Below are 26808 nucleotides of genomic sequence, written 5' to 3' on the forward strand. Positions count from 1 at the left end.
ATTTTAGCAGCCAAACTATTAATTCAAATTATGGCCTCTCAAACAAAAGTCTGCAAACAGAACACAGGTATAGCAGAAATGCTTTTGCTATGCACCTTCAACTCTTCTTCCGACTCCCAAACACTGCAAAGGCTACTAGAATCAGTTGTTACACCCAAAGTCAGTGCTAACTTCACAGTAAAATCAAATAAAATTACAGGGTTTTCCACTTGCTTTTTGACACCAGAGCCATTTTTCTAAGGAAAAAATAGCTAAGTTACAGAATTAGGCATTGAAATAAAGCAACTACACTGTATAATCACCACTGTCACTAACAAGTTCTTCACTATAAAGTATGATGCCAAGTTAGGAAAAACTCCATCTATATGTACTTGAAATAAGTAAACTTTTTCTACCAGAAAATGGTAATTTTCTGGTCTATATTAGCTCACTTAAAAATGCTGACTTGATATAAAAAAAGAACACTATATACCTTAAATTCTTAACATTACAGACCAATGTATCTTTATCAATAATCTGCCCAAAACTGCATTTTACAGTTTTTGTTTGTCTGTTTTTTTTACTGATTTTTTCCAAGACCAGCTTGATTTTGAAAAGCTTTCTTCACTTTCTCTACTGTCTAGGTCCAAGGCACTTTACCTTTTTGGAACACTCTGAGAACTACCAGAAGCTACACATGCTATGCCAATAAACTGCCTATGTTTTAAGCGTGCACAAAAATTTGCATATAACTTCAGAAGGTATGGACAGCACCTCACTTCCAGGTTAAAACCTTATCCCAGAAGGCCACCATGGTCAGTGGCATCAGGAGAAAAGAGTAAGTTTAGTGTTTGTATATGTAACATAAAAGTATAAAACTGAGTATGTTGGACTGCAAAGCCAAACATGTGTAAATACTTAAAAAGTCATTCTATTTTTCTTAAGTTTTTAATTTTAGTTCTAGTATAGTTAACATCATACAGTGATGTATTAGTTTCTGGTGTACAAAATAGTGATTCAGTAATTCTATACAACATTATTCAGTGCCAACCATGGTAAGTGTACTCAAAATCCCTTTCACCTGTTTCACCCATCCCCTACCCACCTACCCCCTGGTATGCTCTATTTGAAACGAGTACATTTGGTTTATTTTCTTTTTCAACAAGAACATTTTTTATTTGAAGCATACTTCAGAATATATGGATCTAAAAAAAAATATATATATATATATATAACATTCCATCCAAGAAAAATAGAATACACATTTTCTTCAAGCAACACAGAGGAATCCCCTGATTAAATCACATAGAGGCCTAACAAATATTACAAATTTATGAAGACTGAAATCCTACCAAGTGTATTTTCCGATCACAATGGTACAAAACTAAAGATCAACAATAAAACAATGCTGGAAAAGCTACAATGTAAATATTAAATATTTAATGTGTAAACAGCAAGCAACACACTACTGCACAAGCAACGGGCCAAGTAAGAAATCAAATGTAAAAGCCATTCTATTGGGTGCTCTGTACTGCACTTACTTCTGTGGTGAATATGTTAAAGGCTTAAAAACATACACAGTCCCTGCACTTAAAAGTACATTAGAGTACATGTCTGCGACAAAACCTAAGTAGAAGCTAACAATATCAGGCAATATATGGACTTACTTCTTATTTGAAGATTAGGTTCTAAAATTAGGGAATAAAAATCATAGCTAATAAAATTATCTTTAAATTCAAACCCCTCACACAAGCATCACTTGGAGATGCAAATTCTTTCTGCCATCAGTCCAACTCTGCGAATTTCCCCTACTGCGTTACTAGTTTATGGTTTCTTTGGCTAACACATCAAATAAGCTACTCAATTTGAATATAAAAATCATGCTGCACCAAAAATATCTGAACTCTAGAACTCTTGACTTGGTAAAATGCTAACCTAACATCAGATTTCATTTTCCTGTTCACCCAATGAATACAGGCAGAGCTGGCTCAGTATTTAAATTATTTCATCTTCTTCCCAGGTCCAAATTGTTGCATTCACCTAAATTAAAGAAATCTTAACTGCCTGTTAGGTAGATAAGCTGCCATGGCTATAACTTAATAGGGATAAGTCAATGATGATGGTATGACTAGCCTGACTAGCTAGCTTCCTGGCTGAGTAGTGAGAAAAGCAGGACAGATAGGTATGCTGCAAGATGGGTCGATTTCTAATGGGAGAAAGATCTTGATCTTCCTTAGGTAACCTGAACAGGAAAAAAAATATAGAGATGATTAAGTCAGAAAGGAGATCATTATAGTAAAAGGACTGAAGAGAGATGTAGGATGGGGATTCTACAGCTGTATTATCTTTAGAAGACAGAACAAGAACCAAGTAATAAAGCAGCTTTAATTACACTACCCCCAGGTACTGAAGACTGTACTGGTTCACGAATGCAGTCATTGAATATGTGATAGGGAGGGGAAGAGAAGTGTGTAGGTCTCCATCTGCGTGCATGTAAGAGAGAGAAGAAGGAGGCAGAGAACAAAAAAAAGACCAGTATTTTAGTGCAAGCTGCAACAGGAATAATAAGACATCTGTTCTTACATATGGTAACTAACTAGAATTTAAATAAAAATTTGAAAAAGAAATAAAGACATCTGTTCTCACAATGGTCACTCATCTCAGGAATGGTTATTTTACAACAACTAGAACTCCAGAGTAAAGTCATGTTATAAATGCTTAATACTGAACCACCTTTGCAGAAAGGTTACAAAACTTTAACAGGCACAGTTGAGATAAACTTAAGAATCCTACAAAACAACTAACCTAGCCTAAGTATCAAGAGAGACCATACACCACTTAAGTCAACCCACTTTAAATCCTTTGGTAATGGGGATCCCTGGGTGGCTCAGCGGTTGAGTGCCTGCCTTCGGCTCAGGGCGTGATCCTGGAGACCCGGGATCGAGTCCCGCGTCGGGCTTCCTGCATGGAGCCTGCTTCTCCCTCTGCCTGTGTCTCTGTCTCTCTCTAGGTCTATCATGAATAAATAAATAAATAAATCTTTAAAAAAAAAATCCGTTAGTAATGAAGAGAAACACTGGATGAATGGCACACAATTTTCTCAATTTACAGATATTCTTAAGATACTGGTGTTTCTTACTATTCATCTTGCCAAAAGACAACAAAAGAAAAAATTTTGGAAACAGCCAACCAGGGATGCCTAGGTGCCTCAGTCAGTAGGGCATCTGCCTCAGATCAAGATCTCAATGTCTCCGGATAGAGCCCTGCACTGGGCTCCCTGCAGGGGAGGGAGCTGCTTCTCCATCTCCCTCTGCCTCCTGCTCCCCCTCCTTGTGTTCGCCCTCTCTTTCTCTAACAAATAAAAAAATAAAATCTTAAAATAAAAAATAAATAGGCACTGTATCATGGTGTTCCTTCCTCCCTTCCCCCCAAAACAAGAGATACTGTGATTTCTGGATACTCCGTCATCTGTATAAGTGTTAAGAACTATCACATAGCTAAGCACCTATTAAATCTCCAAGTTTATGATGATGCTTTTTGAGTTATTTTGACTTGTAAAATGCCACGATCTCACAGGGTCTCACTGAGAGTACGACATATGAAAGGAAGGAATAAAAGAACAAAATCAAGTGCTGCTTAGAGAATAATAAAAATATACAGGAATCACTTATGAAGAACACTAAGAAACTGAGATTTGAAATGCATGTGCCATGGCCTACTGGAGTATCAGGAATGGGTTAGGAGTTTGACTAGATGCTGCAAAAAAGCACCCAAATCTGTAACCTCCCATTACGAACACCTATTTACCTCAGTGTCTCATACTGACCTAACTGCTTCCTGGGGATACCATGATCTGCAAAAGACGAGGAAGCATGGTTCTAAAAACAGTGCTCCTATATATATCACACTATACCCAAGCTAGGTTGGCCAAATACTGGTATCAGTTTTTGAAAAATAATAATAAATCTATTCCTAGAAAATAATCCTCCTAATATTCCATACCATTTAAAAAAATAGTAGATAATTGCAGAAAGTATACCATGTGCTGCTCAACAGAACTTTGTTTCAATGGAAAGACACTATTATCTACACTGTTTAATGCAGTAATCACAAGCCACATGTGGCTCCTTAATTTCTAATTTTAGCCATACATGGCTAGTAGCTACCACACTGGACAGTCTAAAACATTACAGAGTGGACACTGACTTCTACTGCAAAGCCAAGAATACTGTACCTAAGATAATTTTGAGCCTTTAAATACTAAGCTATGGGTAAAATAAAACAACAATCTTAACAACACATGGGATTGCTGCCCCAGGAGCAGCAGGATGAAAACATAAATGTGTTTCATGAGAGTTTAGATTCCTGGACACTACTTTTAAAACAAACTATTAATGAAAACTTGAGAATATTTTACTCTGAAGAGTAAAGTAACTATAACATGCTTTAAAAAAGCAAAGACATTAACCTCACTGTTAAGAGTCAGAACACTAAATCCCTTTCATGAAGATGGCGCCGAAAGCGAAGAAGGAAGCCCCTGACCCTCCCAAAGCCGAAGCCAAAGCAAAGGCTTTGAAAGCTAAGAAAGCGGTGTTGAGAGGTGTGCACAGTCACAAAAAAAAGAAGATCCGTACATCACCTATATTCTGACGACCCAAGACCCTGCGGCTCCAAAGGCAGCCCAAATATCCTCGAAAGAGCGCCCCCAGGAGAAACAAGCTTGATCACTATGCGATCATCAAGTTCCCCGACTACCGAGTCAGCCATGAAGAAAACAGAAGACAACACACTTGTGTTCACTGTGGAGGTCAAGGCCAATAAGCACCAGATCAAACAGGCTGTGAAAAAGCTCTATGACATTGATGTGGCCAAGATTAACACCTTGATCAGGCCTGATGGAGAGAAGAAAGCGTATGTTCGACTGGCCTCCTGACTATGATGCTTTGGATGCTGCCAACAAAATTGGGATCATCTACACTGAGTCCAGCCGGCTATAATCTAAATATAAATTTTTTCACCATTAAAAAAAAAGAGTCATAATACTAAACTCTAGGGATGGCCCATTACAACGTATCAACTGGGTCATGTTCTCCCAAACCAATAGCAACAAACAGCAAAAATCAAAGAACAAAAACTTCCTCTTTTAAAGAAAAAAATAAGATCATTTCCCCTGGCCCAAAAAAAAAAGCTTATTTCACAATGAAAAAACTGCCTGTGTTAATCTTATAAAATAACATTCTAATACAGTTCATAAAAAGAGAAGACTCCCTCTCAACTGCCCACCTGTGTATTAAAACACACAGCAATTTTAGGCAGAGACTAAATTTCAAGCAACACAAAGATTGTGCTTAAAAGGCACAATTTTTTATTAGGAATACTTAATAAGCACAATGTTTTTGACCTTTATTGATATATCTTATATACTGTTAATAAAAACCAAGGATTTATAATGTATTATATAAAATGGAACTCTTCACTTCTTCCAAGATCTCATTCTAAACCATCAGCAGCCAGGTTTCATTCTAAAAAGGCAAAATAACTGCTTGCTTTTGAGGGCGAAGTGGTAGGTAGTTGGTGGTGGTAAAAGTGACAATAGCAGTATTACTGGGGTCTGTTTTTATTTCATCACCCATAACATTTCCTTCTTGTTACCTACCTTCCCTATTATCTTAAGTGATTATGATAAATGGCACAGACAGCCAAAGATTCAAAATTGTAAAATCCTCAGCATAAAAATCAGACAAGGGAAAATTAATAGATGGCATGTATATATATATGTGTACACACAAACGGTAGTAATTAATAATAATTGCTATATATTAGGTGGGCAAATAATTATTAGCTCTGACATGTGAGTTAGGGTGAGGATGAAGATGTGGGTTGGGATTGGTCTTCTGCTTCTGGCCATGAAGGAGAATAAGACATCTGGATGCATCCTCTTGCTGGGAAAGACTAGAAAATGGAACAAAATACTGTGGACTGTGAACCCTTAGACAAGAGAAAGAAATTGAGTCATATATTTAACTCACTTTACTTTTGGATGCAGTTAGGAAGAATTCAAATACAGAGCAACACTCTCACTTAGCTGTGGAGACAGAAACTGGGGGTTAAAGCAGAATCAGCTGGAATTTGTGGCAGAGTACCAAAAGAAAGTTGGAGGGATTTACAGAGGACACTTAGGATCTTTAAGTGAATATTCATCTGAGCATTCCCTAAGGCCTAGGAAAGAACCACCAGAAAGCTTATGAGGGCTTAGAATTGTTAAGGATCACTGGAATAGAGAAACCTCATAATGAAGCATGAGGTGAAGTCTTCAGAAGAGCATCACCTTAGTAGTGGGATCAGCACTAAAGACTGAATTTGTCCTACCAAAGAGAATAAAAGTAAACTTTACAACAATCAAATTTGCCTCAAGTAACTATGTGCTAGAACAAAATCCAACATTCAACAATGTAAATTCACAATGTCTGGCATCCAATCCCAAATCACCAGAATATAAAGAAGAAGAAAAATAAACCAACAGAACCAGCAATGACAAAAATGATGGAATTAAGGTCCCAGCAGACAAGAATCTTAAAATAGCTGTTGTAAATATGCTCCAGAACATAGAATCATGAACATGTTGAGAACTATAAGAGAAAAGACAAAGAAGGCAAACCTAGAAATGAAAAAATACTATCTGAAAGATACACTGAATAGCATTAACAGACTACATACTGCAGTAAAAAAGATCAAGAATTTGAAGGGCTAGTAATAGGGGAGAAGGAAAAAAATGGCAGGATCAAAGCAGGAAAAAAGAACAAAGAGCTGACTTGTAGGATACTAACAGGTGTTCTACCATATAGGTCACTGCAATCCCAAAAAGAAAGGCGGGAAAAAAAATATATTTTAAAGATTTTATTTATTTATTCATAAGAGACACACAGAAAGAGAGAGAAAGGCAAAGACATAGGCAGAGGGAGAAGCAGGCTCCGTGCAGGGAGCCCGATATGGGACTTAATCCCAGGACTCGAGGATCATGCCCTGGGCTGAGGGCAGGCACCAAACCGCTGAGCCACCCAGGCTGCCCGGAAAATATTTTTTTAAAAATGACCAGCATGGGGGGCACCTGGGTGGCTCAGTGGTTGAGCATCTGCCTTAGGCTTGGGTCATGATCCCAGGGGGCCTGGGATCGAGTCCCACATAGAGCTCCCCACAGGGAGCCTGCTTCTCCCTCTCCCAATGTCTTTGCCTCTCTGTGTCTCTCATGAATAAGTAAATAAACAAAATCTTTAAAAAATAAAAATTAAAAATGATCACCATGTAAATGTTCAAGCATGATAACACTATATATAGAAGAACCACAAGAGATCAGTTATAAATGCAAACTTATACTATATACAATAATGGTCACTCAAAAACCATCAATAGCCTTGCACTGGTGATGTGACTTTGCAAAAGCATTAAGAATTCTTTTTAAGATTCTAATACTTCAGGGGTGCCTGGGTGATGCAATAGGTTGAGTGTGTACAACTCTTGGTTACAACTCAGGTCACAATCTCAGGATCCTGGGATCGAGCCCCACACCGGGTTCAGCATCAGGCTCCACACTTAGTGTGGAGTCTGTTTGGGGCTCGCTTTCTCTCTGCCCCTCCTCCCTGCTCTCTCTTTCTAGAATAAAATCTTTTAAAAAAAAATCTAGCATTTCAAAGCAAAATCTTCCCTTGATTTACAAGCAGACCTCAGTATACACATTAAACCCATGAAAAAAAAATACTTGATAAATAAAACAGAGTTATATTTTAGGCTCAGAATATAAGTTTTTTTCGGCACCATGAACATTTGGCAGAATTTTCTAAATCATGCAGAACAGGATGGTCTTTTCTTGTTCAAGATTGTCCTGCAAACTGCCAAATAGCTAACACACTTGGCTCATGCCTACTAAATGCCAATAATGCCTCCAATCATTGGTTAATTAAGTAAAAAGGAATTCAAAAGGACAAAAGAGTTTATAATGTGTATGCCTGATTAAAAAGTGTGATAGAGATGTTAATAATTGTAAATCTTTATGCCCACAGATTTTCACTATATATGTTTCAGGGTTATCAGAAGTAGAGGAGTTGACACAAATTTTAACTATAAGACTGACATATGCCTCTCTATGCCTGACAGATTTTTTAAATGGGGCAGGGAAGAAGGGGGCGGGGTAGGAAAAAGTATACTTTTTTTTTTTTTTTTATGATAGTCACAGAGAGAGAGAGAGAGAGAGGCAGAGACACAGGCAGAGGGAGAAGCAGGCTCCATGCACCGGGAGCCCGACGTGGGATTCGATCCCGGGTCTCCAGGATCGTGCCCTGGGCCAAAGGCAGGCGCCAAACCGCTAAGCCACCCAGGGATCCCAAGAATACATACTTTAATCATATAATTGATATACACTTGAAGAGAACTTTATACCAACAGGAAAAATAATGTATCTTCTAAAGAGCTATGCAGTTTTTAAAAAACTCATCCACTGAACCACAGACAGTCCCTTAAAGAATTCTAAGCACAAATTTTAAAAAGTCTCCAACTACAATAAAACTACCTAAAGATTAAGTAAGAATTACTGGTTCTAACTAACCACTTGGTAATCTTACAACTCTAAGGCAAAGGATCAAATAATAAAGGATAAAAGGCAAAGGATAAAAACCAGTATTGCAATAAAAACACTTAAAAAGATTTGTAAGAACATAAATATATAAATATTGAAAGCAGAATTGTTTTTGTAAAAAAACAAAACAACAGCGATCACTTTAACCAACTTAAAAAAAAACTGAAAGCATAAACCTGGAATAGCACCAGTAAGAGATAACCACAGGTGATAACTGAACAGTCTTTTTGCAAACTTGTGCAAATTATAAAATATCTATCTGATGTATTTAAAATACACTATGATTTCTGTAAAATGTTTTTTACAGAATCTTTGGATTACTTTGTTTTAATCACACAAATTGCTTTTTAGAAAACAATCATTACTCTTAACCTCACTTCTGAGAGAACCACTATGATTATTTTAGTACATATCCCTCCAAAGTTTGTCCATGTATACCTTACATTTTGAGTATAAAAAAAATAAAAATCTGTTTGTATTAAGAAAGAATGTTGTCAGGGCATCTAGGTAGCTCAGTTGGTTAAGCATCTGCCTTCAGCTCAGGTCATGATCCTAGGGTCCTGGGATGGAGCCCCACATTGGGGCTCCCTGCTCAGCGGGGGGCCTGCTTCTCCCTCTCCTCCTCCCTTGTGCTCTATCTCTGACTCTATCTCAAATAAAATCTTAAAAAAAAAAAATCTTGTCTACATTATATCACTGAGTTAAAAAAATATATATATATAAAGAATATTTTATATATATATATTTTTATAAAGAATATTTGATCTTAATTGTACGACAAAGCAATCAGAGCATTATGGAATTCGTTTCCAAAGTTCAGGCAAGAAGACCAGGTTAACACATCTATAGCCATTACCCTAACAGTAACTTGAAAACTCTTTTGACAAAAGATGAATCTCTACAAGGTAAAGAATAAGATACTACTACACACCATCTGAATTAAAAAAAAAAAGAAAAAAGAAAAGAAAACGCCTATTGCTAACATTGAGCAACAGGAACTCTCACATTTAGCTGATGGGACTGCAAAAGGCACATTCACTTTGGGGAAAAAAAGTCTGGAAGTTTCTTATAAAGTTAAAACACCATGTGACCTAACAATCACAATAGTAGATACTTACCCAAGAGAGACAAAACCTATGGTCACATAAAAATCTGGATGCAAATGTTCATAGCAGCTTTATCTGTAATTACTAAAAACTAGACACAACCCCAAATGATCCTCAATTGGGGAATAAACAAAATGCAATATAGCCATACAATGAAATACCACTCAGCAATAAAAAAGGAACTACTAATGCAAGCAATCTCAAATCTCAGAATGCATTATGATAAGCTAAAGAAACCAGATTCAAGGGCCACATACTATATAAATTCATTTATCTGCTGGAAAAGGCCCAACTACAGAGATAGAGGACAGATCAGTGTTTGCTTAGGAGTGGGGTGGAGGTTGACTACAAAGAGACACAAAACATCTTGGAATGATGAATTGCTTTCCATGTTGTTAGTGACTATACCTCTTTCTGTATGTTTTCTTTTAAGATTTACTTTTATTTTATATATAGAGAGAGCACATAATGAAATATGCACAAGGTGGAAGCCAGAAGGAGAGGGACAGTCTTAAGCAGACTCGCTGAGACCAGAGACCGATGAGGGGCTCGATCTCAACAACCCTCAGATCACCCACCACCTGAGCCCAAACCAAGAGTTGGATGCTTAACTGACTGTGTCACCCAGGCATCCATCTGTATGGTTTTTTTTTTTTTAAATCAAACCTTGAGAAACTGTATGCTAAAAAGGATGAATTTCATGTTTGCAAATTATATCTTAAGAAAACTATATCAACACTTTCCCTAATATATACCATCTTACTTTCTAGTACCATAACATCAGCCAAATTCTCTAGGAAGACTGATGTTTTATATACAACTTCCACATTTATACTTATGCCCACCCTTATGCTTCCTTCTTTAGCTTTCATGTGCTATCTGCCTTGCTTGAATTATCACCTTTCCTCTCATTTCTTTAGCCCTCTGTATGTGGCCCATCAGGAAAAAAAAATTCATTATTAGATCTTTGGAGGGGTAGAAATACACAAGGATAACCTAGACATAATAAAAGAAAACTGTGATTTTTTTACACAATAACTAAAGACAACCAGATTAGGAAAAAGTATTTTTATTTCCAAAAACAGCTCATACAACATAGAAAGACAATTGACAGAAGAGCAATACGGGTAAAATATCAAGAAAGTATCCACTCAAAATTAAATTAGTGTTTAGACAAGACACCATTTTCTACCTCTTAAACTAGAGGAAAAAAATAAGTTGTTATATCTACATTGTAAGATAGAAGTAGATATGTTTTTTTTTAAACTATCTCATAATTTATATCAACAGCCATAAAGCATTCATTCTCTTGGAACTTCATGTCAGTTCCAGAAGCCATCCTACTGAAATAATCAAAAATATTTTTAAAAATGTATAAAGATGCTCACTAATGTCTTCCAGTTATCTAAAGTGTTAGAGACTATGTGGGAAACATCAGATGTTCTTATTCTGCCAGTATCCTTTCACATTTTGCACATTCTCGAAATCCTCCTCCCTTTCCACTCTTCCGTTAGCCTTTCATTAACCATTAGGCAAGAAGACATCTGGAGATGCAGTCTCAGCTCTGCTATTAAGAAATAATTTGACCACGAGTAAGTCAATTATGAACTTCAAAATTTACAAAGAAATTTCATTTGCAAAAAAACATCAAAAAAGAAGATTTCTCTCTTCAGAGGGTTTATCTTTCAGAGCATATACCACATGTATTCGATTACTTAACACATCTAGAAGAGGAAGGAAACAGAATAATGGTTGGAGAAAAATAATGTGCTTTTGTCAGGCAACTTTCAGTATGGAGAATTCAAGACCTGAAAGGATAACACAACTGCAAATACTCCATTAACTCCACCATAACCATGGATCTCTATTAGAGATCACAGTCTGACAAAAATGGATCTTAGATTTCTTTGTAACCTGGAATTCACCAACCATAGTGACTTAACACAAGTTACTTTCTGTAAGTTATAAGTCAATCAATGATGAAATCAGGACAAAACAGGTAATGAAGTATGATTCTGCTCTGCTCAACTCTCACCACCGCTATAGCAGTAAACCACGGTACTGGAGATTCTCATGTCATTGATCACCTCACCTGCCTTTTATAAGATGGGGTCTTTCTCACTTTTATTTATTTATTACTTTTTAAAAGATTTTATTTATTTATGAGAGAGAGAGAGAGGCAGAGACACAGGCAGAGGGAGAAGCAGGCTCCATGCAGGGAGCCCAACATGGGACTCGATTCCGGGTCTCCAGGTTCACGGCCTGGGCTGAAGGTGGCACTAAACCGCTGAGCCACCTTGGCTGCCCTCACTTTTATACATGAAAGTCACACACTACTTATCTGCAAGTCATAATGCATATACACGATAACAGAGAAGTTCCCCATTTTTCAAATATCACTAAACAAAAGCTACATAGCACAAAAGTTAACTAATCTGTTTTCCATAAATTAATTTTAGCATACCTTTAGATTTACATAAGATCTGCAAAGACAGTATAGAGTTCCTGTATACTTTCATCTAGGTATTCCTTATTTGTTAGCATCTTACATTGCTATGGTTTATCTGCCACAACCAAAGAACTCACACAGGAATATTAACTAAAAACTATACTTTATTCAGATTTCACTCATTTTTCCCTAGTGTCCCTTTTCAATTGAAGGGTCCCATATTACATTTAGTTCTCTTTCCTTTAGTCTCCTCCAGTCTGTGACAGTTTCTCAGACTTCTCTTGTTTTGGATGACCTTTGTGGTTCTGAAGAATACTGGCCAGGTGCTTTACAGTATGTCCCTACATTTGAGATCGTTTTTCTCATGGCCACACTGCAATTATCACTTACTGGCAGGAAGATCACAGAGGTGAAGTGTCATTCTTATCACATCAGACAAAGGTCCATCTTATCAATATGACTTATTAATGATAACCTACATTATCTGGCCAGGGTGCTGCTTGCCAGGTTTCTCCACTATAAAGTCCCCCTGTCCCCCAAGAAGGTACTCTGGTAGGAAGTCATTAAGTGCAGCCCACATTTAAGGGATACTCCTTTGAAGAGGAGTAGCTACGTAAATTACCTGGAATCTTCTGTAGGGGAAATTTGTCTTCTCCCCTACTTATTTACTTGGTTATTTTCAATATGAAGTCATATTTATTTATTTCATGCTTTGGGTTATAATCTACTATGTCATTTATTGTATTGTTCAAATTATTCCAGATTTGGTCACTGAGAGCACTTTCAGGTTAGCTCCTGTGTCCCTTTGTAGGATGCTCCAATTCTTCTGGTATTTTTGAGCATTTCAGGAACTTTAAGGAAATCTGTAACTTTCATATATTCTTAATATTGCCACAAATTAAACATGACTTCTAACTTTTTCATTCTATAGTTACTAAGTTTTAAGAACTGAACTCTCACCGTGGGTTCTGAAGAGAACAATAAACCATACTGAGAACAAAAGGAGAAAATACAGTAAAGATCAACACCATAACTAATTTTCATCCATGGAGTATCTGGCTAGGACTAAGATTTCTGTCCTGAAATAAATTTTTCATTTGACCAGCTGAGGTTCTAAAACTTAAACTGTATGTTAGCATTCTTAGAAATTTTAACACATGCCTGTAACTTGGACTTCAGATTAATCTTCTGGTACTCTTTGAGAAGTTGGGGAGGTAGGTGGGGGTGAGAACACAAGGGTATACTGATCATCTTTATCTCTGTTAAACTCAAGGGCCTGCTGCTGTCAGAACATTCTGATAGCACAGAATTCATTCCCATCTTGTTCCTATTTGCTTCAATACTCAGAGCTCCTATTAAGCATCAAGCTATTTTGTTTGGACACAGTCTATTTTCATGATCTTTTCTCTTTTATTAGTTCAATGTACCCTAATACAGCAAACACTGAATTTTAGGACTGACCCACACACAGCTAATTAGAATATGATTAACCCAAATTTATCCTCAAAGGTAACTACTCCTCAAAGTAAAAAAGTGTTTTTCTGGGTAATGCATCTATAAAATGCTAGTTTGTGGCTGAAAGGGGTAGGCTAGCTTTAGGTTCAGTTTATTTCCCATTATGATGCTTTTTTTTTTATCACTGTTGACCTCTAGAGGGAGCTCAAAGTTTTTGTTACCTTTTCTCAAAGGTCGGTCTACTCCTCCCACAAATATGACATAGTCAAGATTAAGAACATTTTATTATGGGCAAAATAGAAGTTAAGTCTATGCCATCCCTTTAGGAATCTCTTATTCCTGTTAAGTGAATAATGTTTGACCCCACTCACCTGTTCCTTGGGGAGTGGGCTCCAACTATTTCTTCCTGTCTCCCTTCCAGACTCTCTGAACATTCTCTTTCCCACTTGGCATTGAGTAGGGCATATTACTGTAGCCTGAGAGGCTGAAAGGAGGATAGCTGTAAGAAGTAGGGGCAAATGCTTCCTCTTGCTGGCTCTTGTGACTTTCAGTGGAGCAGGCCAGTGTGGCTCTATTTTCTTCACGTCGCATACACAGAATACAGTATTTGTACGGCACACTAGTATAAAAGTAAGATTAAGGCTGTTCATGTTTGTTCAGTCAGGAACTCTAGTCAGCTAAGCACTCTCCTGTCCAGCTCAGCAGGCATCCCCAGGAACTGAGGAATCCTTATCTTAGCATACTCAAAATATATTCTTAGGGCCACATTTGTAGAAACTTGAGCAGGAAATGAGAAGACTGGACATTTCTTCACTTCACCTGCCTATATGACCCTGAGGTTAAATAACCAAGGCTCTTAAAGACTCAGTTCCCTCATCTTTAAATACCTATCTCACAAAGTTGCTTTGAGGGCTAACACCAAGTAATAAATGTAAAGAAATAAGCCTTGAATATGGCACATGCTAGGCACATTGGTAAAAGGCTGGCCAAGGTTTTGGCTTTGTGGCACAAAGCAGAAACCAGCATTTACTCTGTCTGTCTGTTTTTAAACTATTGAGGCCAATCTTCAGGTAAAGGTCTCCAAATGGTCCAGCAAAGCTCCAGGAAGTGTGAGGCTAAAGCCCAAACTAGTTAATAAGGCATTACAGCTTCCCGCTTTGCTGCTTCTTTGCATATATAGACACTCTTGACCTAAGATGGGGTTACAGCCCAATAAACCTATTGTAAATTGAAAATATCTTAAGTTGAAATGCATTTAAATGCATCTAACCATCCAAACATAATAGCTTAGCCCTGCCTTACATGTGCTCAGAACACTTACACTAGCCTATAGTTGGCAAAATTATCTACTACAAAGCTTGTTTGATAATTAAGTGTTGAATAGCTCATGTAAGTTACTGAATAACTGTACTGAAAGTGAAAAACGAATCATTGCATGGGTACAGAATCATTGTTAAGCGTACTGGCTATTTACCCTTGTGATCATGTTCCAACTGGAAGAATCATACCACATATCACTAGTCACTAGCCCGGGAAAAGATCAAAATTCAAAGTACAACATCTACTAAATGCATACAGCTTTCATACCATCATAAAGTTGAAAAATCATAAATCAAAGCATCATTAAGTCGGCGACCATCTATACACTCAAGAAGCCTCAGGGTGAAGCAGGACTGGTCATAAGATTCTATACTCCTAGGTCTCTGGATCAAGATATCACTTTGATTACACCATGATTTCCAACAATAAAGTAACTGTGAACAGCCTTTATATAATAACCTTTTTTCAACCTCTGACTCAGTGAACAGGAACATGTTATGTGTTAGGCTCAACAAAGACCACTGGCTATTGACGCTCATACAGAACCTACATTGTAATGTTGCCATGAGAGTCAGGGTCCATAGGGTAATTTCCAGAGATGTGTTCTGGAACCAGTCTCCCTTCTTTTTAACTTGTTCCTGGATAATCTGATATCATGTTTGGATAAAATGGAATGGAACCATACCCTCCTGCAACAAAGAACAGAAAGATAAACAGTTGCTAATACATTTACTCTATAGGTGTGATCTTAACAAACAAGCCTTGGTGTATTAATGTTATATATAATGTTAGAATGAAGAGCTCAAAATAGACCATTCTAAACCTAAAATTATCATCTTTGTTAGATGTTCACTAACTCTTAAATGGCTCATAATTCATCCCACAAAGCAAAGCACCTCATTAAGTTGCCTTATCAAAATATAATGCAAAGTGTTTCCATGGAGATTATACAAACAAAGTAGTACTGCACAAAGCTTGTGCATCTATGCATGCCTTAAGATATTTTTATACCCTGAATGGGCATATGGTTATTAAGATCGTCCTAAAATCTTTACAAACTAGGATTATTAGGGCCACGCTTTAAGAACCAGAAAGCCCTTCATCTTCATTTTCCATCTGTCCTGGCAGAGCCATAACCCAACTCTATTTTAAGAGGATTCCTCTCACTCACCTACAAACCCCAGTAGCAGCCTATTTACACAAAGAAGTAGGAGATCATTAAGGTATGTTACCCCAATGATAAAAGGGAGCCCACCGGGAGATTTTAAATACCAGTAAGTTTTAAATCCAAGTAATCCAATTAGATGTGCCTTTAGATTACTGAGGCTGAAGTGAAGAGTACAAGGAACTGGGAGCAGAGAGGAGTCTGGAGACAAATACTGGTAAGCAATGATAGTGATACGAGCCAGTATCATACAGTAACAATATTATCCTCAAGTAGCAAACATTTAAAATGAACTTACAGTATGTTACGGATTTAACCCTCAAAACAAACCTATAAAGTTGGTTTTATTAATATTATATATTCCATTAACTAAACCCCAGGGTGAGAAAAGAGGGGACAGAAGTACAGAGATTTTAAAATCTACATTTATGAAGTATATAAGGCAAGGCCTGGCCATTGATAAGGGGTGAAGAGCTAAAGATGAAAGCAAGAATAATAACATCCAGCTTCTCATGATGGTTGAATATACTTAGTATCATTAGTAGATTGATATTTGTCTTATATAAGTATTATTTAACATTATCTAAATGGCAGATACAACTTTGGTTTAAAGAAAAAAGTTAATCTCCATTGGCTAAATAATACAAAAGATTATGTCATGAATGACAAAGCATGAGTGGTCAAAAGACCATTTGGCCTGACCAAAAGAAACACATCACATACTATTACAAAGAAAGAAACTTAGTTAGAAAATTCTTTTTGCCCATCTTTTCCCTTCTTTTTAATTCTTTTTTTCTCAGCTCTGGCATGTTAGTTTGCTCAAGGTGCTACTCCTGAACTTCTTTTCAATTGCACTTACATTCCAATTCATTGTCTCCACCATACTTTTTAAATAATTGCTCTTATTTTCAATAAGTGTTTTTAATGATTTGAAATTTTCACAGTACTGTTTTCAAAGATGCAATTTCTTTCATGAACCTCATTAAAAGAGAGTTAAACATTAAAGGTTTTTCTCCACTTACTTGAACTAAACGTTTATTCCTCTAATTTTGGAAAATGATATATTTAAATCTCATGCACTTATACGGTTTTGCTTATTTTTAGGAAAGCCATTCCTTCAACAATACTTTTTTTTCAAAGATTTATTTATTTATTTACTTATTTATGATAGACATAGACAGAGAGAGAGAGGCAGAAACACAGGAGGAGGGAGAAGCAGGCTCCATGCCAGGAGCCCGACGTGGGACTCGATCCCGAGTCTCCAGGATCACACCCTGGGCCAAAGGCAGGCGCCAAACCGCTGAGCCACCCAGGGATCCCCAACAATATTTTAGAGAACATCTATTACATGCTAGACATTCTGAGAAATGCTAGCATTTCTAGCTGCTAGGGATACAGGAGTAAATAAGAGACAAAAAACTCCCTGCATTCATGGAACATACATTCTAGTGCTGGGGGCACATTATAAACAAATATAAAATGTAGCAGATAGTGTTAAATACTGTAAAAATAGAAAGACCAACAAGAGAATACAAGTAATGGGGGTGGGCCATGTATTTCAGGTAGAGTGGTCGGAGAAAAGCCTCTCAAAGAGGTTGACTTAAACAGACCAAAACGAACTGAGAAGCAGTCATCCAAACTTGTAAAAGAAAATATTCCAAGTAAGCAGCCTAAGTAGAAATGAGTATACTAAATTTAATTAAAACCAGTACAGAATAAGGTGGTAAAGGATATGGCTCATTTACCAGAGGCCCAACCATATACAGTCTTGTAAGTCATGGCAAAAGGACTGTGGATTTAAGAAGCTACTACACAGAGTTTGTACTTTGTGTTAAAGTGATTACCTGTCATGTGAACAGTGCAAAATCGGGGGGAAAAATGGAGACTGGTTCCTAAATTACTACAGGAGCATAAGCAAAGACCATGATGGACTGAACTCGGGCAGCCAAAGAAATGGATAAACTCAGAATACGTTCTGAGGATTTCACCGCCAGTATTAAGCTGGTGGAAAGAGGTGTCAAAAGAAAATTACAAGGTTTTAGAACCAAGCCCAATGAGGAAAGGCAGTGCCATTTACTGGGGAAAGACATGCCAGAAAGCAGCAGGTTTAGGGTAAAAAAGGAACCAAGGGGCCTCTCGGTGGTGCAGTCTGTTGAACCTTGCTTCCAGGTCAAGTCAAGATCTCAGGGTCTTGAGATCAAGCCCCACCTCAGCAAGGAGTCTGCTAGGGTTTTTCTCTCCCCCTCCCCCTGCCTCTGCCTGTCCCAATGTTCTCTAAAATAAATACATAAATCTGAATCTTTAAAAAAAAGAGAGAGAGAGAGGGAGAGAAAGGAGCCAAGAATTTCATTTTCACATCTTTGGGTATTGATTTCAACCAAGTAGAAATGTCATATAGGCAGCTGGGTGAATTTGATGGCACTTTAGGCAAGGAAGAGGAAATGTAAATTAAGGTATCATCAGCTAATAGAAGGCATCTAAATGCTAAATGTGATTTCTTAGTGAAGGATTACAGAAAACAAGAGGTCTGGCCTGAGTGAGGACTGAGCCTTGAGGCTCTCCCATATTTAGCCTTGTGAAGGAGGAAACGGTAAAGGAGATTGCACGGGGAACAACAGGTAGGGTAGGAAGAGCTTTTCTGGAAGCCAAGTAAAGTGTTTCTAAAAGGATACAATGATGAACTGTGCCCAAAAAGTGCACAGAGATCAAGCAAAGTGAGAGCTGAAACGTAAGCGTGGATTTGGCGGCACGAAGATATTCTGTGTGATTTCAACAGAAGTGGTTTCAATGGATTAAGTGTCCTTAAAATAAAAGCTGTTTTCTGTGGCTTTATTTAACAACTATCAGAAGGAGAAGCAGCCCTGAAGTTGAACTGTAGGTTGAAATCACTACTCTGACAGTTTGCAATCTGGATGATGAAGGACATTCTCTTTAGACCTTCCATCGATGACGATTTCCCCTTTTATATATCTTGGTTATTCTGAGAACTAAGGGTTAAACAAACAGGGCTCTGAAGCTGATTCATCAGGCTTCTGAGTTGATTTCTCAGTTCCCTGGATATACTGAGTAGGATTTTTTTTTAAGAAAAGTACTTGAGTGACATACTTTCAGTCATCACAAGCCTAAAAATGGCCATTTTGTTATTTTGCCTATGTGAAGGATAGTTTCACCAATTTAAGATTCTTGGGTTTTAATAGCTTTTTCCTCCGGGTTTTCTAAATGTCACTCCACTACCTTTTAGTACAGTGCTATCCAACAAAACTTTCTATTATAATAGAAATGTTCTATTCTGCACTGTCCAACATGGTAGCCACACGTCACAGTTATTTATTGAGCACTGAAACTGAGGAAATGAATTTATTCTATTTTAACTAGCTTAAATTTAATAGCCATACATGCTATCGTTTAATAACACAGTCCTAACATATAGAAGACAAATGAAATGCCTATTCTGATACACCTTCCTTTGCAAGGTAACCTTATCTGGGCACTTGTACTACTGATTTCTATATCCTAAAATTTTAAAATCCACTAGGCTATTCCTCATTTATTTTGCTTGGTATACACTTTAGTAATCTGTAGAAGAATAACATTAATAGACCCTACCACATATGGGAGTTGTAGAGAATTTCAAATGAGTTTCAAGGTGAAAAATACTTAGCACAAAGTAAGTGTTCAATAAATGTTAGCTATATATTCCTTGAACCCTTTTGATTTGTTTCTCTCTAGGTTAGAATAATTTTTACTGTTTCTCTGACTTTATCTTTTATGTTTGTTCCTGATCTCTCACTCTGAACCTTTATGATACACTGGATCTATTCTTTGTTTCTTATACTTGTGCCTATAGTTTCCAACTCGTTTTTTCCTCTAAATCATGGGAATATTTCCAAAGCCCTCTGCTAACTCTCCAAAAAGTCAACAGTTAAAAATCACAAATTTCACTTAAGAACTCTTTTCTGCTCTGACTGATTCTTTCTTCAAATGTTCATGAGTCTCCTTGAGAATATTAATTAGTTCTTTAAATTGCAACATTTTCTCATTTCTTGCAATAAGTCTGTATCACAAGATATCACTTGCTCACATTGGTCATCTTCTTTTAGACTACTGACTATGTATGTGTCTACTTTTTTGGTACATTCAATTTTAAAGAGAAAGATCTGTGTTTATGTAACTTTTGGGAATTGTGTTAGGTTCAATGGGAAAACTTTCAGAACCAAGTTCAGAACTTGGGGGTGGCAGTGTATGTGTTCACATTGTTACTTCCTGTCTTAGTTCTCAATTGCTGCCTAACGATTTACCCCAAATTTAGCGTCTTAAAACAATAAACATGTATTCTCTCAGTTTTTGTGAAATCAGGAATCTGAGTATGGCTTAGCTGGGGGCATCCTGCTCAGGGTGTTTCAAAAGGTTGCAGTCTATGTGTCAGGCAGGGCCTCTGTCATCTCAAAACTTAATGGTGGAAGGATCTGCTTGCAGTCCAAGCTCATACACATGACTGCTGGCAGTCATCAGGTCTTCACTGGCTGTTGGCCAAAACACCAGGTTCTTGCCTCATGAGCTCCACAGAGCAGCTTACAAAATGGAAGACTGTTTCTCTCAGAGCAAATGAGAGAGAACAGCCCAACATGAAAGCCAAAGCCTTTTTGTAACCTAATCTCAAAAGTTTTGTGGCTAAATTAACCCTTCACTTGGAGAAGCAAGTCAGTAGGTTCAGCCACACTCAAGGGGAAAGAAATCAGATACAAGACAGGAGGCAAGGATCATTGGGGGCTATCTTAGAGATGCCTGCCACATTTCTTTAGTCCATAAGACTAAGACCATAGAGATTCAGTAATATGTAGTCAAGGGGCAGCATGCAGACCAAAGGCAGCTTTTAGAGCAAGAAGTTTCAACTTTGTGCTTCATGGTTAGTCTCTCTCCTGAAACCATGGGGTGCTAGCCATTCTTCACTGATCATATTCCCCTTAGTAAGAGTCATTTTGTTTCCAATCCTCGCTTCAAAGTATCATACCAGCCATCTACCCCATGGACAACCCTTAAATCCTAGCTCAAAATAGGTCTTTACCCACACCCTCCGAGGGCTTCTCAACCACATAAATGAATAACCAAGTTAACCAGAGGGAGCTTTCCTCACTACATTTCTCATTTCTACCTTTGCCTGCCAAAATTCTTTGTTTTACGGCAACCTTCCAGGGTTTCCACGGAGACTGAACTCTCCCATTATCTTGTTGGTCATTTCACAGTGTGTGTTTGTCTGTTTGTTTTAACATATGGGCTTAGATCATCATCTCCCATGGAAAGTCAACACAGCGATTTGTTTAAGTAAAGCATTTTACACATAGAAGACTCTTGATAAATATGACAGGAAATGCCTTTAGCTTTCCTACCCATGAATTCAATTTTATTGTTGGATAAAACAAAAATGTTTTAATCAACATCATTAATCCCCAGGATATTACTATGGTAATTTAAGTAACTAAATTTTGATGATTTCCAAAAAAATACAATGTAACCAACCTTTGCATAGACACTTTAACAATATACTTATAATCTCAGAAGCCCCTACAACTATGTGCCCAGGAGTAGGTACTTTAGTACTGTGAAAAGAATCTAACATGGGTGCCAAGTCATGATTCCAGAGTCCTGGGATCCAGCCCCACAAAGGCTCTCTGCTCAGCAGGGAGCCTGTTTCTCCCTCTTCCTCTGCTTGCAGCTCCCATGTGTGTATGCTTGTTCCATCAAATAAACAAACAAACAAACAAACAAATAAATAGATAGATAAATAAAATCTTAAAAAAAACAAAACTAGCACTTAATCAAAGGCAAATCTCAAGTTAGAATATCAACAGCATTGTAACTCACAAACCAAAATATGTTTTTGGTTTAACAATGAAAAATTTTTTCCTATACTACATTACTCCTCTACCACATCCTCATTCCCCTGAAGATAATTTATTTGCCCTGTTTTCTTAGAATACTAAAAAACAGGGTAGGAGGAGAATCAACAAAACTACACAGATGTCAACAAATTTTCTCATCTGATGATATCTGGTACAAAGTGTATACTCTCCAGGATAATCAGAATTCAGATTTCTTGTCCTCTGCTGATAAATATGCAGGAAACGGAATTAAGGGACTTAATACAAATAACATTAAGCACAAATAACATACTGCTGCATGGGACGCAACCTACACAAGCAGCCAACCTGCACAGACATCTAAGGCAGAGTCCCTGAAGGATAAACCATGCATCTAAGCTCTCATCAGATTTCTAGTTGATATGTTCTTAGTCAAAGAAAAGAGATTTTCAAATATTTTAGCACTTTACTTAAGAAATAACATTATTTGTTATCTCAGCCAAGTTGCAGGACACAAAATAAAACACACAAAAATCAGCTGTGCTTCTAAACACTAGCAATGAACAATCTAAAAAGAAAATCATATAAACACATTCATTTTACACTAGCATCAAAAAAAATAAAATATTTAAAGATACATTTATTCAACAAGGTGAAAGACATACACTGGATAGTGTTGCTAAAAGAAATTTTAAAAGTAAATGGAAAGACATCACTTGTTCATAAACTCTAAGATTTAAAACTGTTAACAAGTCAACACTACCCAAAGTGATCCAGAGATTCAATATAATCCCTTATCCCTGATGGCATTTTTTGCAGAAATAGGAAAATCTATCCTTCCATATAGAATCTAAAACCTGAAGGGATCTGAATAGCCAAACAATCTTAAAAAAAGAAAAAAAGTTGGAGGTTTCACACTTCCCTGTTTCAAAGAATACTACACAAAGATACAATCATAATAGTGTGGTACTGACATAAATGCAGACACACAGACCAAGGAAATAGCAACCAGAGATAAACACTACTCCATCTATGGTCTCATGTGATGGACTGCACATATGGTCATCAAATGCTTTCTGGTAACATTGTTTCTATACATGGTGCTGGGGAAACTGGATATCCACCTGCAAAACAATGATGCTGGACCCTTACCTTAAACCATCTACAAAAATTAACTTAAAATGGATCAAAGACCTAAACATAAGACATAAAACTTTTATAAGAAAATCAGGAAAAGGGTTCATGCCATTGGATTTGGCAATAGTTTCCTGACTAGGATGTTTAAAACAAAACAAAACAAAACAAAAACAAAAAAAACAAAAAAAAACAGGCCAAAGAAAAAAACTGATAAATTGAATACCATCAAAATTAAAATCTTTTTGTGCATCAAAGGACACAAAAGTGAAAAGGCAACATGAGAGAAAGTATGTGCAAATCACCTCTGATAAAGGAATTATATCCAGAACATATAAAGAACTCCCACAACTCAACAACAAAAAATCAAACTAATTTAAAAATAGGCAAGAGACTTGGAAAAACATTTCTCTTAAGGAAGATACACAGCCAAAAAAGCACATAAGATGTGAAACATAACCAGTCATCAAGGAAATATAAATCAAAACCACACTGAACCACCACTTCACATCTATTAGCATAGCATGTCTATGATCAAAAATGAAAACAAAATAAATAGTGCTGGTGAGGATATAGGAAAATTAAAACCCATAGACATTGCTGGTGAATAAAATGGAGCAGCCACTATGGAACACAGTATGGTGGTCTTTTTCAAAAAGTTAGAGAATTGCCTTACAATTTAACAACTGCACTTCTGGATATATACCCAAAGGCCCTCAGAGTAGAGACTTAAAACAGATATTGGAATACCAATGTTTAATAGCAGCATCATTCAGGATAGCCAAAAGGTAAAAACAATCCAAAAGTGCATCAACAGATCAATGGATAAACAAAGTAGTATTACAATGGGGGAAGGAAAGGACACACTCTGTAACATGGATAAGCTCTAAGTACTGTTATGAGCTGATTTTTTTTTTTACCTCCCCCATTCTATATTTGTATCTTTTTTCTATTACAATGAAAACCTCAGTTCTCAAAATCTGTAGCTATCTTTTGACAGAATAGGAAGGTGAAAAGAACCAGGATCTCTGATGAAATAAGCCCAGAATTCATGCTGAAATCCTAACCCTCGGTGTATGAGGATGTGGGACCTCTGGGAGGTGATTAGGGCATAAGGGTAGAGCTGTCATGAATGGGTTTAGTGCCATTACATAAGAGATCCCAAAGAGCTCTCTCACCCCTTCTGCCATGTGAGGACACAGAGAAGACAGCCATCTGTGACCAAGAAGCCAGCCCTGATCAGGTACAGAATCTGCCTGAGCCTTGATTTTTGGACTTCCCACAATTGTGTGAAATAAATTGTTTAGGCTACCCAATTTATGGTAGTTTGTTATGGCAGCCTGAACAAACTAAGACAAAAGACATTATGCTATGTGAAATAAGCCAGTCACTAGAGTATAAACACTATATAAGTGCATTTCTATGAGGTACCTGGAGCAATCAAATTCATAAAGACAGAAAGTAGAAGGGAGTTGCCTGGAGCTGGGAAAGGGGAGAACAGTAAGTTATTGTTTAATGGGTGTGAAGTTTCAGTAGGTAAGATAAAAAGTTCTAGAGATGGATGGCAGTGATGGTTTGCACAATGTGCATGTACTTAATGCCAATAAACTATACGTGAAAAATGGTTAAAATAGTAAATCTTATGTATATTTTATCACAATAAAAAATTATTTGTTATCTCCCATAAGAAATCCCAAGATAGGGCAATTATTATTATTATTATTTTTTTTTTTAAGATAGGGCAATTAAATGCAGGTTAGTTACTTCATTGGCTTATTTCAAAGATCCAGGTTCTTTCCATCTTCCTATTCTGACAAAAGATAGCTTACAGATTTGGGAACTGAAGTACTTAGGTTAAGAAAAAAAGATACAAATATAAAAGTGGGGAAGGTAAAAAAGAACTCTGTAGTAGTGAATCAAAGTTGGCAGATCAGTACAAACTAATATTTTACAAATTTCATCACAAATTATTTTAATCACATACTTAAGTAGGTAGAAGAGAAAACTCATGGCCACTCTTATTTCATCCATAAAATCACCCCATATTATTTTGTGCATATCCCAGATTCCTAATTATTTCACCCAAAAATGTTTCAAAGGTATTTCTAAAAGACCCACCATATTTAATATAACCAAATGCCATTATATCTGGGAAAACAAAACAAAGCACAGTACTTCCTTAATATCAAATATCCAATATACCATATACATTCAAATTTTTAATTTTTGTGTAAAAAAAGAGAGTGTTAGCTGTCTGAATTACAATCCAGTGAGGTTTTCAAACTACAATTGACGTATTTTTTAAGTCTTTTTTAATCCATAGGTCCCCCCTCTATTTTTTTGTGCAATTTATCTTTTAAGAAACAAAATACTATAGTTCATCCTGTATGAATCCATAACTTAAAGAACCCACGACCTCTTAGAAAATCATTGATTTCAAGTCTCAGAAAAATTACAATTTGAAACATCTATCAGAAAAATAGGGAGTGATCAAAGATTGACTGGGGCACAGGAGGGACTTGATGGGGTCTCCTCCCATACCTCAAATTTAGGACAATTTGAGCCTCAAAAGGAACAGTGTCGTTAACAGATTAACACATAGAATAACTAAAGAACCTATGAATCCAGAAGGATACTAAAAAGGAGAGGAAGAATTGCGGGATAAGGAAAACACCATTCTGCATCCACCAATGGAAAATAACTCACTGCGCCTCAGCAATGCTTATTAATTACAAAGAAAAGAGTTTCTTTCGTGAGAGATCTGGTTTACAAGTGATGGAACTAAGAACATCAATAATGATACAAATTTACATGATGTGAGGCACCAGGAAGTACGCATTATATATTTTGCTAAAAATGTTTAACCTGGATTTTATTATGAGGAAAGTTGTTGAAATTCAGAATGTATGGTATTTTAGATAGTAAGTTTGACTCCTCAAAATTAATAGAAGCTTTGACTGGATCCTGGATTGAAAAAAAAAATTAAGGATATTTTCTGAGTCACTTGGGGAAGTTTAAATATGAACTATAACAGAGAACATTTCTGAATTAATGTTAAATTTCTTGGATCTGATAATGTTATTGTGTTTGTGTAAGAATACTCTTCTTAAGAGGTTAATGATATATTTAGGGGTAAGGAATATGCTTTTTCCAACATATTTTCAAAAGATTTGGGGACAGGGACACCTGGGTGGTTCAGTGGTTAGGTGTCTGCCTTTGGCCCAGGTCATGATCCTGGGATTCTGGGATCAAGTCCCACCCTGGGTCCCTGCAGGGAGCCTGCTTTCTCCCTCTGCCTATGTATCTGCCTCTCTCTGTGCCTCTCATGAATAAATAAATTTTTTTTTTAAAGTGCAAAACAAAAGATGTGGGGACAGAAGTGCAAGTATAAGAGGAGAGATAAAGCAAATGCACCAAAATGTTTATAACTGGTGACTCTAATTAAAGAATGAATATAGGGGTGCCTGGGCAGCTCAGTTGGTAAGTGCTTGACTCTTGATTTTGGCTCAGGGCATGATCTCAGGCTGCGATGGGCTTCATGCTCAGCAGAGTCTGCCTGAGATTCTCCCCCTTTCCCTCTGCTCCTACCTCCTCCCCCCACCCCGTGTGCTTTCACTCTAAATTAATACATCTTAAAAAAGGGGGGGGGGGGACAGCTCTCTCTTCCTTGAGTTTCTTTTTAAAGCCTCTACAAAGCCTTTCATGGAACCACC

The 26808-nt window shown here is 37.0% G+C and overlaps 1 protein-coding gene and 1 long non-coding RNA gene across 5 annotated transcripts in view; one reads left to right on the forward strand and one right to left on the reverse strand.

The window, feature by feature from the left end:
• The window catches only part of LOC144296012 (uncharacterized), a 77042-nt gene extending 73715 nt beyond the window's left edge, over positions 1-3327 (forward strand). Inside the window, exons 2-3 of the long non-coding RNA XR_013363160.1 lie at positions 624-817; positions 3091-3327. This is a non-coding gene — a long non-coding RNA (uncharacterized LOC144296012). The remainder of the gene's footprint in view (positions 1-623; positions 818-3090) is intronic.
• Positions 1-26808, reverse strand: part of PPP2R2A (protein phosphatase 2 regulatory subunit Balpha) — an 85477-nt gene that overhangs the window by 33280 nt on the left and 25389 nt on the right. For 2 of the 4 annotated variants that reach the window (XM_077868778.1, XM_077868779.1), the window contains one exon: positions 15489-15627. The exons of the other annotated variants lie outside the window; for them this stretch is intronic. In XM_077868778.1, coding sequence (XP_077724904.1) covers positions 15489-15504 — 16 coding nt within the window. In that variant the 5' untranslated portion in view covers positions 15505-15627. The remainder of the gene's footprint in view (positions 1-15488; positions 15628-26808) is intronic. 4 annotated transcript variants of the gene reach the window in all.

Source organism: Canis aureus, chromosome 24 (assembly GCF_053574225.1).
Source record: "Canis aureus isolate CA01 chromosome 24, VMU_Caureus_v.1.0, whole genome shotgun sequence".
NCBI lineage: Eukaryota > Metazoa > Chordata > Mammalia > Carnivora > Canidae > Canis > Canis aureus.